This window comes from Pollachius pollachius (assembly GCF_949987615.1).
Source record: "Pollachius pollachius genome assembly, chromosome: 3".
Taxonomy (NCBI): domain Eukaryota; kingdom Metazoa; phylum Chordata; class Actinopteri; order Gadiformes; family Gadidae; genus Pollachius; species Pollachius pollachius.
In genome coordinates this window covers 18784009-18798430 of record NC_136936.1, presented here as the reverse complement: position 1 = coordinate 18798430, position 14422 = coordinate 18784009, and the positions used below count along the sequence as shown (strand labels likewise).

The 14422-nt window shown below is 47.9% G+C and overlaps 1 protein-coding gene across 4 annotated transcripts in view; it reads left to right on the top strand.

The window, feature by feature from the left end:
• The window catches only part of gdpd5b (glycerophosphodiester phosphodiesterase domain containing 5b), a 37793-nt gene that overhangs the window by 20192 nt on the left and 3179 nt on the right, over positions 1 to 14422 (top strand). For all 4 annotated transcript variants that reach the window (XR_013811708.1, XR_013811709.1, XM_079732570.1 and 1 more), the window contains exons 3-14: positions 1295 to 1398; positions 3658 to 3751; positions 3979 to 4038; positions 4457 to 4555; positions 5068 to 5161; positions 5872 to 6017; positions 7482 to 7564; positions 9161 to 9311; positions 11625 to 11846; positions 11953 to 12110; positions 12518 to 12665; positions 13225 to 13307. Coding sequence is in view for 2 of the 4 variants with exons in the window: in XM_079732570.1 (XP_079588696.1) it covers positions 1295 to 1398; positions 3658 to 3751; positions 3979 to 4038; positions 4457 to 4555; positions 5068 to 5161; positions 5872 to 6017; positions 7482 to 7564; positions 9161 to 9311; positions 11625 to 11846; positions 11953 to 12110; positions 12518 to 12665; positions 13225 to 13307 (1442 nt within the window). In the remaining 2 variants the exon portion in view is untranslated. The remainder of the gene's footprint in view (positions 1 to 1294; positions 1399 to 3657; positions 3752 to 3978; positions 4039 to 4456; positions 4556 to 5067; positions 5162 to 5871; positions 6018 to 7481; positions 7565 to 9160; positions 9312 to 11624; positions 11847 to 11952; positions 12111 to 12517; positions 12666 to 13224; positions 13308 to 14422) is intronic.

Here is a 14422-nt window from a genome sequence, read left to right as displayed (position 1 = left end):
GGCTTTTGATGCTGGCCCCACCAGGTTGTTTTTGACACGGCCCGCCTGTTCCATGAATATTTACTTACCAAAGATCTTTTGGATTTTTGATTGAATATGAGTCGTTGCATAATCAAATATTTTGCAATATACCTCAAATCAATTTTCATAGTGATGTCCGGGGTTTAAACCCCTTATTAAACCCTCATATCCGCTCACTTTCAGAGTCGGTGCCCAAAGCTGAGATTATCACCTTGGCACTCTCTGTCAGGATTTCCTCTCTTTACTCAGATTTGCCCAAACCAAATCTGAAAGCAAAAATATTTCGGCAAGAAGCCACTGATGAATGTGGTGTTTATTATGTTTTCCCATACATATGTCCTTGTTGCGTATAAAAGCACTTAATGCCGTCCCATGACGCTTCCTCCCAAACTGCTTTTCCCCACAGTGGTTGTCCTAGCATGCGTGTGTACATTGCACACAGCCCCCTCGCGCCTGGCTGCGTCTTACTGTGTGGTGATGCTGCTCAGGCAGGCACCGTGGCCCCGCTGCGTCAGCACATGCGTTTTAAGGCAATTTCAATTACAGCTCTGCTGCTGCTGCTGCTGCATCGCCCAACAACCGTGAGCACTTTGCCTTGGGCTTGCTAACGTAAGCCTCATTATGCGCAGACTAATGCAGGCACACACACACACACACACACACTCTGCCTCGCCATTATCTAAATTTTTCTCTGCAACTCTCTTACCATGGCGTATGTGGATATTGGGTTTGTAATGCGTCCCTTCTCGGACTACATCGCAAACTCTTGCCCCTTCAATATCTGGACCATCCAGTTGCTCAATAAGGACCATCCAGTTGCTCAATAAGGACCATCCAGTTGCTCTGTCGGGTCCTGCTGCTGTAATGCGGTACATCCCGGCAGGTGGAAAGAGAACGCATTGTGATGAAGGAAACTATCCACTCCAAACAACATTTTTGATCTCCAATTAATCGTAGCGCACTTAATATCCGCCGACTCTGTGCTTGCTCTCTTCACCCCGAGTCCACTGAACCTCAACGGCTGTTAAGTGGATTGCAGATGCAATCATAAATCACGTTGATATCTGGGCTGGAGGAAATGGCCCTTTAAAGTGTGTGTGTCTGTTCTCTTGGGTACAATCTAGTGAGAGCCACAGACACCAAAAGCATTTCATTGATGGAATGCTTTCGCAGGAAGTAAAGAGAATTTCCATAAATATGACAAAAAATGATGAATGATAAATGGGCTAGCCTAGCTTTAACAGTAATCATCCCTTTCCTTTCTTGTTTCCAGTGGGAGCTGCTGTGGTCCCTGATCCTTCTCTTCACCTTCTGCCTGCTGCTGTTCTGGTGCTACTTCTGGCTTGAGGCGCACAACGACTACAATGAGTTCAACTGGTGAGTCCCCCAGCCCCCACCATGTTGGTTTCAGTGTTTCTGTGCATTGATGGTGTGGGTTATTTTCTTTTTATCCTTTTTATCCTATCCTTTCTTTTGGTTTGTTGTCAACATGGTTCTCTCCCCTGTGTTCTCTCTGGCTGTGTCTCTGTGGGTCTGTCCTGCCTGGTAGTCATGACACACCCCCTCCTTCACTCCCTTCACCCCATTTGCTCCTCGAGCTCCGGAAACATCCGCATACGATCCTCCCGCCGCTGTAATCCGAGCGGAGATGGGCCACACCCCCCCTCTGCAGATTAGACGCACGATAATTGCATAATGCAGAAGGACTGATGATTGCACGCCACATTCTTCTAGTGCTACGCTGTAGTACATTGCCAACGCGTGTCACTCAAACATCCTCCATTGTGTTTGTCTGTTTTATTTGTTGGACAAGAAATAACTCACACTGTGCCAGGGTATATACAAACCTGTACGCACACATTCAGAGTTGGCTTTTCAGATGCATGTCACAAACGGATGAGGATAGTGGCCATTGAGACGGCACTGTGCATTAAGGTGCAGTTATTACAGTATACCAGGGTATTTTCCTATTGTGTTCCAACTTTGCACTGTGTGTATGTGGAGAATCTGGGAGCCAAGATGTTCAATTATGAGGACCTGGGGAACATGAACCATGAAAGAGCCCCTTGTTTTGCTTCACGAATGTCTGAATAGAGGGTGTTCTCTGTCCCACAAGGTCACCAGTCCCTCTCCTTCTCTCCCTCTCTCTCTTCCTCTCTCTCGTGCTATCTGTTGTTCTCTCCCTCTCTCTCATTTTTTATCTCTCTCCCTTTCTCGTTCTCTGCCTATCTCTCGTTCTCTCTCTCTCGTTCACTCCCTCTCTCTTCGCCCCAGCCCTGCTATTACCATTGTTTTTTCACACTACTCTCGCATCATCCTTTTTAATTATTCCCTTCCTTCATTATTGATTTTCTCCTTTATTTTCCGCTCGGTTGACCCCCCCCAACGCACTATTTAAATCAGGCTGCTCCAGGCAGACCCCTGCCCCCAGCGCAGTGAGGCTCCCCTGTGACTCTGTTCTGCCAAAGGAATAACTGATAAGGCTCTGAATGTAACTGCTGGTGCAATGCCCTCCTGCCCTTAGCTGTCCTGTCTGGTCTGGCAGAGATACACACACACACACACACACAGACACACAGACACACAGACACACACACACACACACACACACACACACACAGAGAGTGCGTGTTCAAACTCTTGAATATAAGACATGCATGCTCAGAGATGCATGGCGCATACACAAAGGTTACAGCCTCCCAGCCTTGCCCTTTAGCAGCTGTCAGCCTCCCAAACAGCCAGTGTCACACCTCTCGGCCGGGCAGCAGAGAGGTGCAGCAGCACAGAGGTGCAGCAGCACAGAGCTCTCCCCAGCGTATTTGTGTGCGTGTGCTTATTTGGGCGTACAACATATCTGGGTTTTAAAGAGGGCCAAATGCCAAGCAAGCGGAAGACTGCAGACGTAGATTCTCTCTCTCTCACTCTCTCACTCACTCACTCACTCACTCACTCACTCACTCTCAGGCAGCAGCACTGCCATATAATTAACCAACCATCAATAATTTGCCACCCAGCCGTTAATGCTTACATAATCTCCTCTGCACGGTGTAGCAACCGTCGCCATGGCCCGTCTGCTGGCGCTATTTGTTGTTGTTGTAATACTCTAGCGTAGCATACATCTGCGTTAGCACCAATACGATAGCAGATTAGGTTAAAAGCATGAACCACTATTGAAGGACTCTAGTGTCCTCTGGGTCACCCTCGAGGTGTCACTATTATAAAATGAAGCCTCATTTGGTATTTAAACACTTTCACGAGTTTTTGCCCAAGAAATAAATAAAGCAGTCAACATGACCCAACTTTTTATAGTTGTGTGGGAACCAACCGGCCAGAAAAGATAGACATCAAAGATATAGTCACCCTCCGTAGGTCATCCGCATGACAATCATTCACCTCACCACAGTCACACAAAGGCCTTTCTCTTGTTTGTTTTCTCAAAGGAGAGACAAACTACGAGCCAAGACGAGAGGTTTAACGCTCAGATTTGACACCACTCATGCCAACCTCGGCTGATCCCGGACCTGCTCGTGTTGCAGCCGGACTTCTTGTGTCTGCTTACAGTAGTAATCAGGTTCAGTGACACCGGACAAAGAGCCTCACTCACAGCGACCCTGTGCCTCTGCTTCCCGTCCGCAGGCTGCTGTACAACCACTCGGGGGCCTGGAGCGACAGCACCGTGCCCATCCTGGCCACCACCGCCGCCGGCTTCACCTATATTGCATTTTTAATGGTCAGTGCCTCATCCAATATTTACCCAGACGGCGTAGCTGCCGGGCCAGACGTCCCGGTATAGTGTGGAGGCCAGGTGTGAACATTCTGCAGCACCGTGCCAAGGAATTGTAACCTGCCCCTCGGCCTGTGGTTTGATGATTTAGGCCTTTGGTGTGGAGGGGTCCGGGGGTCTGGTGTCGTCACTCTGGATGTATTGAGTTTGTTTGTTGTGTTTTGCTTTTTCAGGTGTTGGCGCTTTGCCATGTAGCGGTTGGACAGCAGTTAAATCTGCATTGGCTCCACAAGGTATTACGAGTCCCGAGGTTACGGTGTGTGTGTGTGTGTGTACATCTGTTATTTTTATTATGGTGATGAAAATGATTTCCTGTTTTGTTGTGTGTGGGTGGGTGGCTTGCTTTGCATTTGTTGTGAAGAATTTGTTTGTCCGTGTGTGTGTCATTGTACTAGGAAAGGTGTGTTGTGGCAAGTGCAATCAACATGCCTTCCTGTTTTGCGTTTGAATGTGTGTTGTCGTCGAGGTGGCGGTTGATCTTCTCGTCGTCTGTTGCCTTTCTGTGTGTGTGTGTGTATGTTTGAGAGTGTCTAACTGACCCTTCTTTGATCAGATTATGTTGTGGAGGTCAGGGTTAGGGTTTTGTGTGTGTGTGTGTGTGTGTGTGTGTATTTACCCACGACAACACTTTATTTCTCTGCTCATGCCCAGATCGCCGTGATTGTTGCGCTGCTGACCACTGTTGCCGGGCTGATAGCTGTCAATCAAGTGTGGGGGCAGGAGTGGGACGTGGTCCCCATCTCCTTGCAGGTCAGTAGACTAACAGCACACACACACACACACACACACACGCACACGCACACGCACACGCACACACACAGGACCAAAGGCCACTGCTGCTATAATTGCGCCACAAGGAAGGGTTTAAGTATTAATCTGAAATGCATTGGCTTTGGGGACAGTGTGTCATTAGGACCAAAGAGGTTTCCTCAGAGCGGTGATAACTAAACCGTTATCACTTAATAGCCCCAGTGTTGCCTCAGCGAAAGACGAGATGGTAATTCCATTCCCCTTGTCTCATTTAACCTCTTCTCCCTTTTTCTCCTATTTTTCTCCTCTCCTCTCCTCTCCTCTCCTTCTCTCTTTGATTTCCTCTTCTGTCCTTTTTTCCCCATGTTTCCTTGCTTTTATTTATACTTCCTCCTTTCCCTCATTCCTTCTGCTCGTCCCTCTCTTTTATCTTCCATTGTTCGTCCCTTCCATCTCTTCATTCTTTCCTTTTTCTCCCCCTTCTCACTTCTCTCCTCCCTCCCTCCCCCCAGGCCACAGGTCCGTTCCTCCACATCGGAGCTCTGGCTGCGGTCACGGCTCTCTCCTGGGTCGTAGCTGGACAGGTCGCTCGCGCAGAGAAGACAAGTGAGTCTGCCCCTTCTATCTTTATTTCTTATGATGTGTGTGTGTGTGTGTGTGTGTGTGTGTGTGTGTGTGTGTGTGTGTGTGTGTGTGTGTGTGTGTGAGAGACACGTGAGGCAGTACATATATGTTGGGCAGACTGTATGTGTCTGGGCCAGGACTTTTAGGCTCCGGCCTGTAACCCGAGGTGTGCTGCTGCATTCAACCTGGCTCCATAGTTGACCTTGAAAGGAAATACCCTGTTGGTGTGAAAACTGTTTTTGACATATGAAACGGGAGAGGTTGGCCTCAAAGTCACACGTTGGCCATCCTGCACAGACCCTTTTTAACAGCTCCGCTCATTTCTTCCATTAAAACATTATTTTACATGGCCACAGACACTCCTCCTGGGACGGTAATACAGAGTCGATAGAAATACGGTAAACGGGTCGAGAAAGCTCTTATTGACTGAATGCGGGACACAGCTATTACCACCAAGTGTTATCATTAGGTCAGGCATTTCATGAATTGTAAAAGAATTCATGTTTTATCAATAATGAATGTGTGAGTGTTTTTTTCACAAAGGAAAGAACAATGCAGGATACTGGGAACGTGTGAAAGTGATGAAATTAGCAAAAGGATGCGTGTGGGGTTAGTTTGAATTGGTCCGCTCTGACCCGCATCTGTGTGTCTGGAGACCTCCTTAGTGAATATGATAAACGGTCTCCCCCCAGGGTTCCAGGTGGTGGTCCTGCTGCTGTACCTCGGGGTGTTACTGGGTCTCTACCTGGTCCCCCTCTCCATCACATCTCCCTGCATCATGGAGCGCAGCGAGCTCAAACCACGGCCAGACGTCATCGGCCACCAGGGAGCTCCCATGGTAAGTGAGCCGTCAGCCAATCGGAAGGGACCTGGGAAGCGCGTTAGGGATTGTGTGTGTGTGTGTGTGTGTGTGTGTGTGTGTCTGTGTGTGTCCACTGTATGGGAATGCAGTATTTGTGGTGTCAATGGGAGACAAAGCCTTAATCCAACTCATGTTGGCAGGGCTTCTAAATGGGGTACCCCAAATCGAAGTTTAAATACCTCAGCACGATGTATTGAGTATCGTAGACACTCTGCACGTTATCTTGGCCCTTTTTATCAACCCCTCCCCCACCCCGTTGGTTTTCTTCCTTCCAGCTCATTTTTCTCTTCCTCTTGGTCGGCTGAGCTATTCCGGTCCATTAATGACCTTGTGGTCCTGAGGCTTGAAATAACCCATGAAGCGAAGGGGCAGGGAAGGGGCCAAACCAAGCCCCTCATCACCCCGGCGTGCGGATCGGAGCGGGCGGATAGGCTATCGTCTGGGACTGCTCCAGTGGACAGAGAGCGAGCGGGGGAGGGAGATGGGAGAATTCCCTGCACAGATTGGAGACGCCTCATCCATTAATTCCCTCTTGTCACATCTTCTGTTCCCTCCCTTCAGTTGATGAATTGGCTACATTGTGACGAAGGGAATGAAGAACTCCTAGTGTGCCTGCTAGTTCTTTGATTTGGTTTTCAACTACAGGCGATGGTGTAATAAGGCCTCATGCTGGACATGATAGATGGCAGCTTGTGTAGTAGTGTTGTGGCAATTTATGATACACACACACACACACACACACACACACACACACACACACACACACACACACACACACACACACACACACACACACACACACACACACACACACACACTCTGTACCTACAACATATTGAAAAAAAAGTCTTCAGTGACTTGATTGATGCACACAGGCAAACAAGCTCTGGGAAATCACATGACCAGGCTCCATTTTCCGGAAACACTCTGCATTGATTACACCATTGTACTGCAACCTTCCTCCTCTCAAGGTTTTGACCTTAGGTGTCAGCGGCCTTATCAGCCCCACTCACCGGGCTCAGAGGGACGGGCTGGTGGGAACATGGTGACATGGGTAGGGGCTTTGTTTATCTTGGTTGGCCATTTCAGACCTTGACTTGGACGAGTTAAACAGCAATCTGCACCTCTGCCTTGCAAATCCCTGTGCGTATACCGAGAGGGCCGTGTGGTTCGCTGTGACGCATGGGTAGTAGGGTATATGTCACACATGGGCTGCATGTTGAGGGATGATCAAATCAGGTGAACTCCCCCCATCAGAGAGGATGGATGTGTCCGTAAATCACATATGTAAAAATACATTTTGAGATTATGTTAATAATGAAAAAAAATTCAAAACACTAGCAGTTCCTTGCATATACACAGATTCAAGGAATGCTGACATGTTTTCAAAGGAATGTGTTTTCTAACGTGTTTCCCGGACTTTGTGTGTACGCTTCCCAGCTTGCTCCGGAGAACACACTGATGTCCTTCCAGCGCGCATTGCAGTTGAACGTCACAGGGTTGGAGGCTGACGTAACCATCAGGTACACACACATGCACACACATGCAAACACACATGCCCACGCACGCCCGGATTGGACGTCAGGTGTGTACACACTGACAACGTCACATCTGTCCATTTGACCTACACAATATTTTGTGATTTTGTGCCTGATTTTCCCCCTTTCATTCGCTGGTCAGCAAAGCCTTGATTTGTTGCTTGTTTTTCCTTTTGCCAGATGATCTGTGTTGTGGGGTATTGGAGGGATTGGAATCTGTATGACTTGTTTAATTATTTTTCCGCATCACAGTCCCTATTAGGACCGCGAATAACAGTGTAAGCATTGCCTTGTCTGCAGCTCATACGCAACAATTCCCTGTGCACTTGGTACTAGATAGAGGCTCGGCACGTCTACCATAACGGGAAATCACAAGTTGAGCTTTGTTCCTCCTACTCAGCCAGGGGAGTTAAGGAGGGGGAGGGCAAGAGAGACAGAGAATTGGGAGTATCGCCTTTGAGTGGTTGGGATGCGTGTTCGGAGAAGGGAGTGGAGATTACCTCATGCTTGTGTGTGTGTGTGTGTGTGTGTGTGTGTGTGTGTGTGTGTGTGTGTGTGTGTGTGTGTGTGTGTGTGTGCACTCATCCTTCTATTCATCCCCCATTGAGGAGATGAATGAGTGTGTAATTGAAGAGTGTAGATAGATGACGTGTGGCCCTCTGTGTTGTATCAGCATCTGGTGACAAGCCGCACAATAGCCAGGCACTTTTCTGCACCACAGTGGACACACAGCACAAAGATGCATGCACAGGTAGAAACGAGACATGAACAAAGTGTTTTGATAGTCTACGTTTTTTTATGCTTTTCAATATGTCAACAAGGGGAGCGGAAATTGAAATGGAAAGAAATTTTGATCTACTTTAAAATATGGACAAAACACTTTTATTGTCTGCAATATTTGTCTCCACCGCTCTCATCTTACTTAAGTTCACCTTCAAACCAAATGTTATTTCCCCCCCCCTCTTATTATTGGACTTGACCTCCAGAGATTTAGATTCTTCCATGCCTTGTTGGAACATCAAACCAATTTTCATAGTTCCATTTAGAGCTCAGAGAGATAAGGTAACGAAATAAGATATTGGAATGAAAAGAGATTACTTTGATCCACTTCATGAAAATACGTGGCATTTTATTAGAATCCCTTAAACTATGTTGAAAATGTCGAACAGTTGAAATGCATCTGTTTTGCAATGCACCAATTTGGATTTCAATATGGCCCGCATTATGAAAGACAAAGGAATGACTAGAAAAATAACTAAAGATTATTTATAATGGCGCTCTTAAGTAGGAATGCATGTTTGTTGTCTGATATGCAAAGGCATACATAATACTAAACAAAGAGAAATTATCACTTGGGAATCACATGGGAATGTACTAACACCTTAAAAGTTGAACACCACTGACCGTATGCATGTATTCGTCTGTATAACTTACGTAACATCTCCATTCCATTGAATAAGCTCATCATTTTTCTTTCAGTCTCGTATGTCTTGCTTCTGTATGTGTTTTCCTGCACGTTTCCTACTTTCCAACATGCAGCAGATTATAATGCATGCTCATCCCTGTGTCTGCCTCTCCCAGTGTGGATGGAGTGCCGTTCCTGATGCGTGACAGCACGCTGCGCCGGACAACAGATGTGGAGAAGGTGTTCCCGGACAGGCACGCGGAGGACGCCTCGTTCTTTAACTGGACGGACCTCCGCCAGCTGAGCGCTGGACAGTGGTTCTTGGAGGTAGAAAATCCCTTGTCGAATCTTTTTTTTATTAGTGATATTTATGTTTTTTGGGGTTTAAACATAGTCATCCGTCTTATATGAATCAACATAGTAATCTATGTCCGTTTATCACTGTTACTGAAATACGACCCTAATTAAGAGAAAATGGGAATCAAATCCTATGTTTTGGCCAGTCTCCCTAAAAACCATGGGAGCGTTCCACCTTGCTTCGAACGCAGGTGGCGTTCTCTTCATGACGTCAAGGTGCCTTTTCCGAGGCCCTTCAACGTCATGATCGACGACGCGGTGTGTGTGGACTTGTAGAGCTTTGTCTGGGCAATGGTCGATTGCTGCGTCCGAGAGAGGGTTAGGCTTCCCGAACACTTACAGTATAACGCCATGGTGTGGGTGGATGGTGAAGCTCTGTCTGAGCAGCGGCTTATTTAATGTCGAGTGAGGGTCAGACTTCCCAGACACCTATAAGATAACGCTGCTGTCTGTGGCGCATTTAATATACATTATCACTCATTATAGCACTCATACACAATGGCGGTACTAAAAATGTCAGAAAGTTGGTGTGGGTCGTGATCATGGGGAGAAGTTTCCTAAACTCTCAACCCAAAATGCTTTTTCTTTTTTAATCTCATAGATTTAGAATCACCGCTTTAAAACTGGGTTCACTTCTTCTTTAAAGAGCAAGCGTAGTGGTGGTCTAATTTTAAACACCCGAGCCACTATGCTGCTCCCTTGTGCTTTGAATACTACTATCTGTTGCATTACCATCCATACTACCTGGTCCTGCAGGCTTTGAGAGTACTTTTCACTGAAGCCCTGTTGGACATGGAGCCACTCCATTGATTGAATTCAAGATAATGCCCATACAGGCGTGTTTTTAATTTAGTTTATTGATGCTGATATTGATTTGGAAATGGGCCCGAAGCCTGATCTCATCCACAAGCACGGTCCAGAGAGCCGTTCTTATAAATCTTCTTGATGAAACAACACATAAGTGCAGGAGAGATTGCAGTTGAATAAATAATGGTCCAGCCGTTGACAGCTGCACTCCCCTGTAAAAGAAGGACTGCAGTCTATAGGCTGTTGTCACGCTATGGTCCAAGGTTGGTGTGTTTCTCTGTTGGATTATACTGTACTGTCTGCATCTAAGATGTATTAAGTCTCAACTCATTCGGGAACCCAACTTTGTAAAATGTGCTTTGAACCAGCAACATGAGACTCTTCTACTAAGGAGCGCATCAACTTTATGTTCCACATTAAAACCAGTTTTTCACCTGGCCCATCCGATAGCGGAACAGTTTCAGCAGACAGGAAGTGATACTCATCAAGTACCACGAGAGATGGTGACGGGGAATTGTACAAGAATGAGATTTCCATTCCTTTCGAGACAGACAGTCTAATTGGCTCCACTGGCACTTTTATGTCCTTGTTGTCCATTCCCTCTAGGTGGCTATGTATGTTTAACATTGTAGCCCTAACAGGAATGTGGGCAACAAGCAGGCAACACAGATTAGTATCCTTCCTTGGCCATTGGTCAGCATTGTTTTGCGTCTGCAAAGCACCGGCAATTCCTGAAAGACGCCTGCTCTGATGCCCCTACAAAGACTCACCGTGTCTGTGTGCAGCTGGCAGTGAGCCAAATGTGATTTTATTGCAGCCTGGCCCAAAGACTTTCCAAACAGTGATGTGCGTGTATGATAAAGGTTGCATTGAAAGCAAAAGACCATGCTCCCTTTTGAGGAATGGCCCAAGGGATGGATATCGGTGCTTTCAGAAATGCCCTTTACAGAATGATGGTATTCTGAGTGCAGGGTTGTCCATAGATGTGGATCGCTGTTTCATGCCATGCCTACAACATCCGTGGACAAACAATATCCTTCCTTCAATATATCCTTGATCCTGTGCTCAATGATTATATGCATGAAGGGACTAGGATACAGGAGAGGAGAACCAATTGAATGGATTTCTCCTTTACTAATTGTTCATTTTTTATTCTTTCTTAAGGAGTAACACAATAAAAAATAAGTGATAATTGCATAGGCAAATTATTTACAACGAACATCAGGGACCCCACCAAACACGGATGGCCTCAACAGTGTGACTCAGGTCCTTGTGATGTCCACAAGGAGATCAGGAGTGAAACCCACGTGAACAACTGCTTTCCCTGAGCTTCAGAATCGACTCCAAGACTGAATGCAAAATGGCCATTTTGGCTCAACTCTCACGGTGTCAATTGATGAAACCCCTCCCCTGATGTTAACAACCCATCCCTCCCCCCCCCCCCCCCCCCCCCCACCCCCCACCCCACCCCTCCAGGACGACCCCTTCTGGACGGTGCACACCCTGTCCGAGAGGGAGAAGCGGGAGATGGCCAACCAGAGCGTCTGCAGCCTGGAGCAGCTGCTGGCGCTGGCCGCGCCCCGCAACCGCACCGTGGTCTTCCGGCTGCGCCGACCCCCGGCCGGCCACCCCTGCCACCACAGCTGGATCAACGACACGCTGGAGGCAGTCCGCTCTGCCCGAGTGCCCCTGAGCCTTGTGAGTGGGGGGGGGGGGCAGGGGGCTTTGGGCCGGTTGTCAGGGAGTCCATAGCAACCAGCCAGCCCAGAAAACACGCTGAACATTCCGCTGGGACGGTCCGCAGGTGATGTGGACACCGGACGAGGACCGGGCCCAGGTGAGGCGGATGGCCCCCGAGCTGCTCCAGACGTCGCTACGGAAACGGAGCCCCCAGGCGCTGCACCAGCAGGGCGTCAGCAGGCTGCTGCTACGATACAACCTCGCCAGCACACAGGACGTCCGGTCGGTGCACCGACACGTGCACACACACACGCGCGCTCGAAAACGCACGCACACGTTGGCACACACTGAGACGGTTATAAACACACAATTTTTTTTAAGTGGATTTGTTTGATCACAGCCTTGGATATGAAATGGCATTTTATCCTGAAACATCAAACGTATTTTAACATATTTCTATGAAGAGTATTTGCATTTGACTGTAGATGCACATGAATTAAATGCAAATTAGATTCATGCGCTCTACTTGTACTCACATCACCACCGGACAAAAAAAGCAAACGCGGTGGTCCGAAGTGACACGTTCAAAGGGGTGCGACGCTGCAGAGCTACTGCCAAACACGGAGGAGGAACGCGCTCCACCTCGACTGACGCACTGCAAACTGCCCCCCCCCCCCCGTGTCTTCCAGAGAGTTCTCCCAGAGCAACGTGAGCCTGGCCCTGCACACGGTGAACGAGCCCTGGCTGTACTCGGTGCTGTGGTGCAGCGGGCTCCCGGCCGTCTCCTCCGACGCCCCCCACGTCCTCAAGAAGCTGCTCAGCCCCGTCTGGCTCCTGGTAAGAGCCGCTCTGCAGGACTTTATCGTCACTTTGGTTCGAGCGTAGTGGCTCTCACAGCGCGGAACGGGTTACACAGAGAGAAAAACGTTAATAACCAACTTTAATTTCAGCGCTATCGGTTTATTAGCCCGCTTGTTTATTCCGATTTTGCGGTTCATTGTGCAAAAACTAGTCGTTGAGGTATTTCACTTCATGTCCGATTTGCCTTAAAATACCCTTTTAGCGTGATCCCTATGCGAAATGCAGATTATCTCATTATCACTAAGCATACTCTTACCATCATAATGGCACACAGACGCACGCACGCTTGCACGCCAGACGCACACACACACGGGGGGGGGGGGGGGGGGGGGGGGGGTTCAGGGGGCCTACACCATCTGCTGTCCTGTCTGTCTCTCGCGGGTCCTGATGGCCGGCTTACAGCCACTCTCCCTGCCAGTTTGTTTTTGTTCTACCTTGTGTATTTTACTGGCATGCACTTTGACACATTGTGTTGCGTGTGTGTGTGTGTGTGTGTGTGTGTGTGTTCTCTACATGCACATGGTGGTGCTACCAGAGACCGGCGGAGTACTGCCTGATCTGGGTATCTGCAGACCTGGCCTCCTTTGCTGTAGTCATAGGAATCTTTATATTCCAGAAGTAAGTATGGACCCACAGGCATGTTTATGCAAATCCTAAATCAATTGATGTGGTCAGACAAAATGCCCTTTTCTATGATAGAGCTGCTTTCTTTAACAAGTATATGCCGTAGAGTGAAATGTACACTCTAGTTACAGGTAATAAGTACACACCCTCCCTCATGTACTGCACAAATACTTTCTCAGCAGGGCATATAAACCCAGCCTCATAAAACATAACTTTTTTTCTCAAATGTGCAGTTTCCATGATGCAACATGGACTGCCCTATTTATAAATAATCTTCGTTCTCTGTGTGACTTTCCAACCGCTGACTTTCCTCTTCAACCCCACCGGAGGGCTTTTTGAGTAATACTGTGGGCGAGCAGCAATGCATTACTGCCAGGGGCACAAATATACGGGAAAAGAACAGCTCCCTTTCTTCTTAATGTTTGTATTTGTGTGTGTGACAAGCTGGGTGGACTTGTCTGCCAAGTGGGAGATGGTGATCGGATGGTTAGGTTGCCGGTTCGGTTCCCGGTTCGCTCCGCTTGAGCTAACTCTCCGGAGGCTTCCCCTGGCTTTTCAAAACTACAACTGACCTCTCTTGTTTCTCGTCTTCTTCTGTGCCCTCCCCCCTTCCTCTTCCCCTCTTTTATCCTCCTCTACTGCCTTCCCCTCTCTGCCTGATGTGCATGTTCTTGTCCTCTGCTGCATTCTGGCATCTTCTCTCAGCTATCACATGATCAGGTAACTGGGTCGCTCCTCCTGGCCCACACTCTTCCTTCCTCTCGTTCTCTCATCCTCTCGTGCATTTTCACTCGTACCTGTTTTTCTCTTCTTTTCATAATTTCTTCTCTCCTTGCCATGCTCTTTACATCTTTGGCTCTTCCTGGTTCTTTGTGTATTTTCCCATCCTGTTGTCAAACACATTTCTGTTTTTCTTTTTTTTTTCATTTGATACCGCCTACTCTATCTTCTTCTTCTCTCTGTATTATCTCACCCTACGATCTCTTGCCTGAATCATTGTCAAACTTCTGCCACGCCCCCTGCTGCCCCCTAGAGGGCCTGATAAGAGCTACAGCTGCATCTTCATCCCTCTGGGCTGAAAATGGAGGCTTTCTAGAAACCACAGGGCA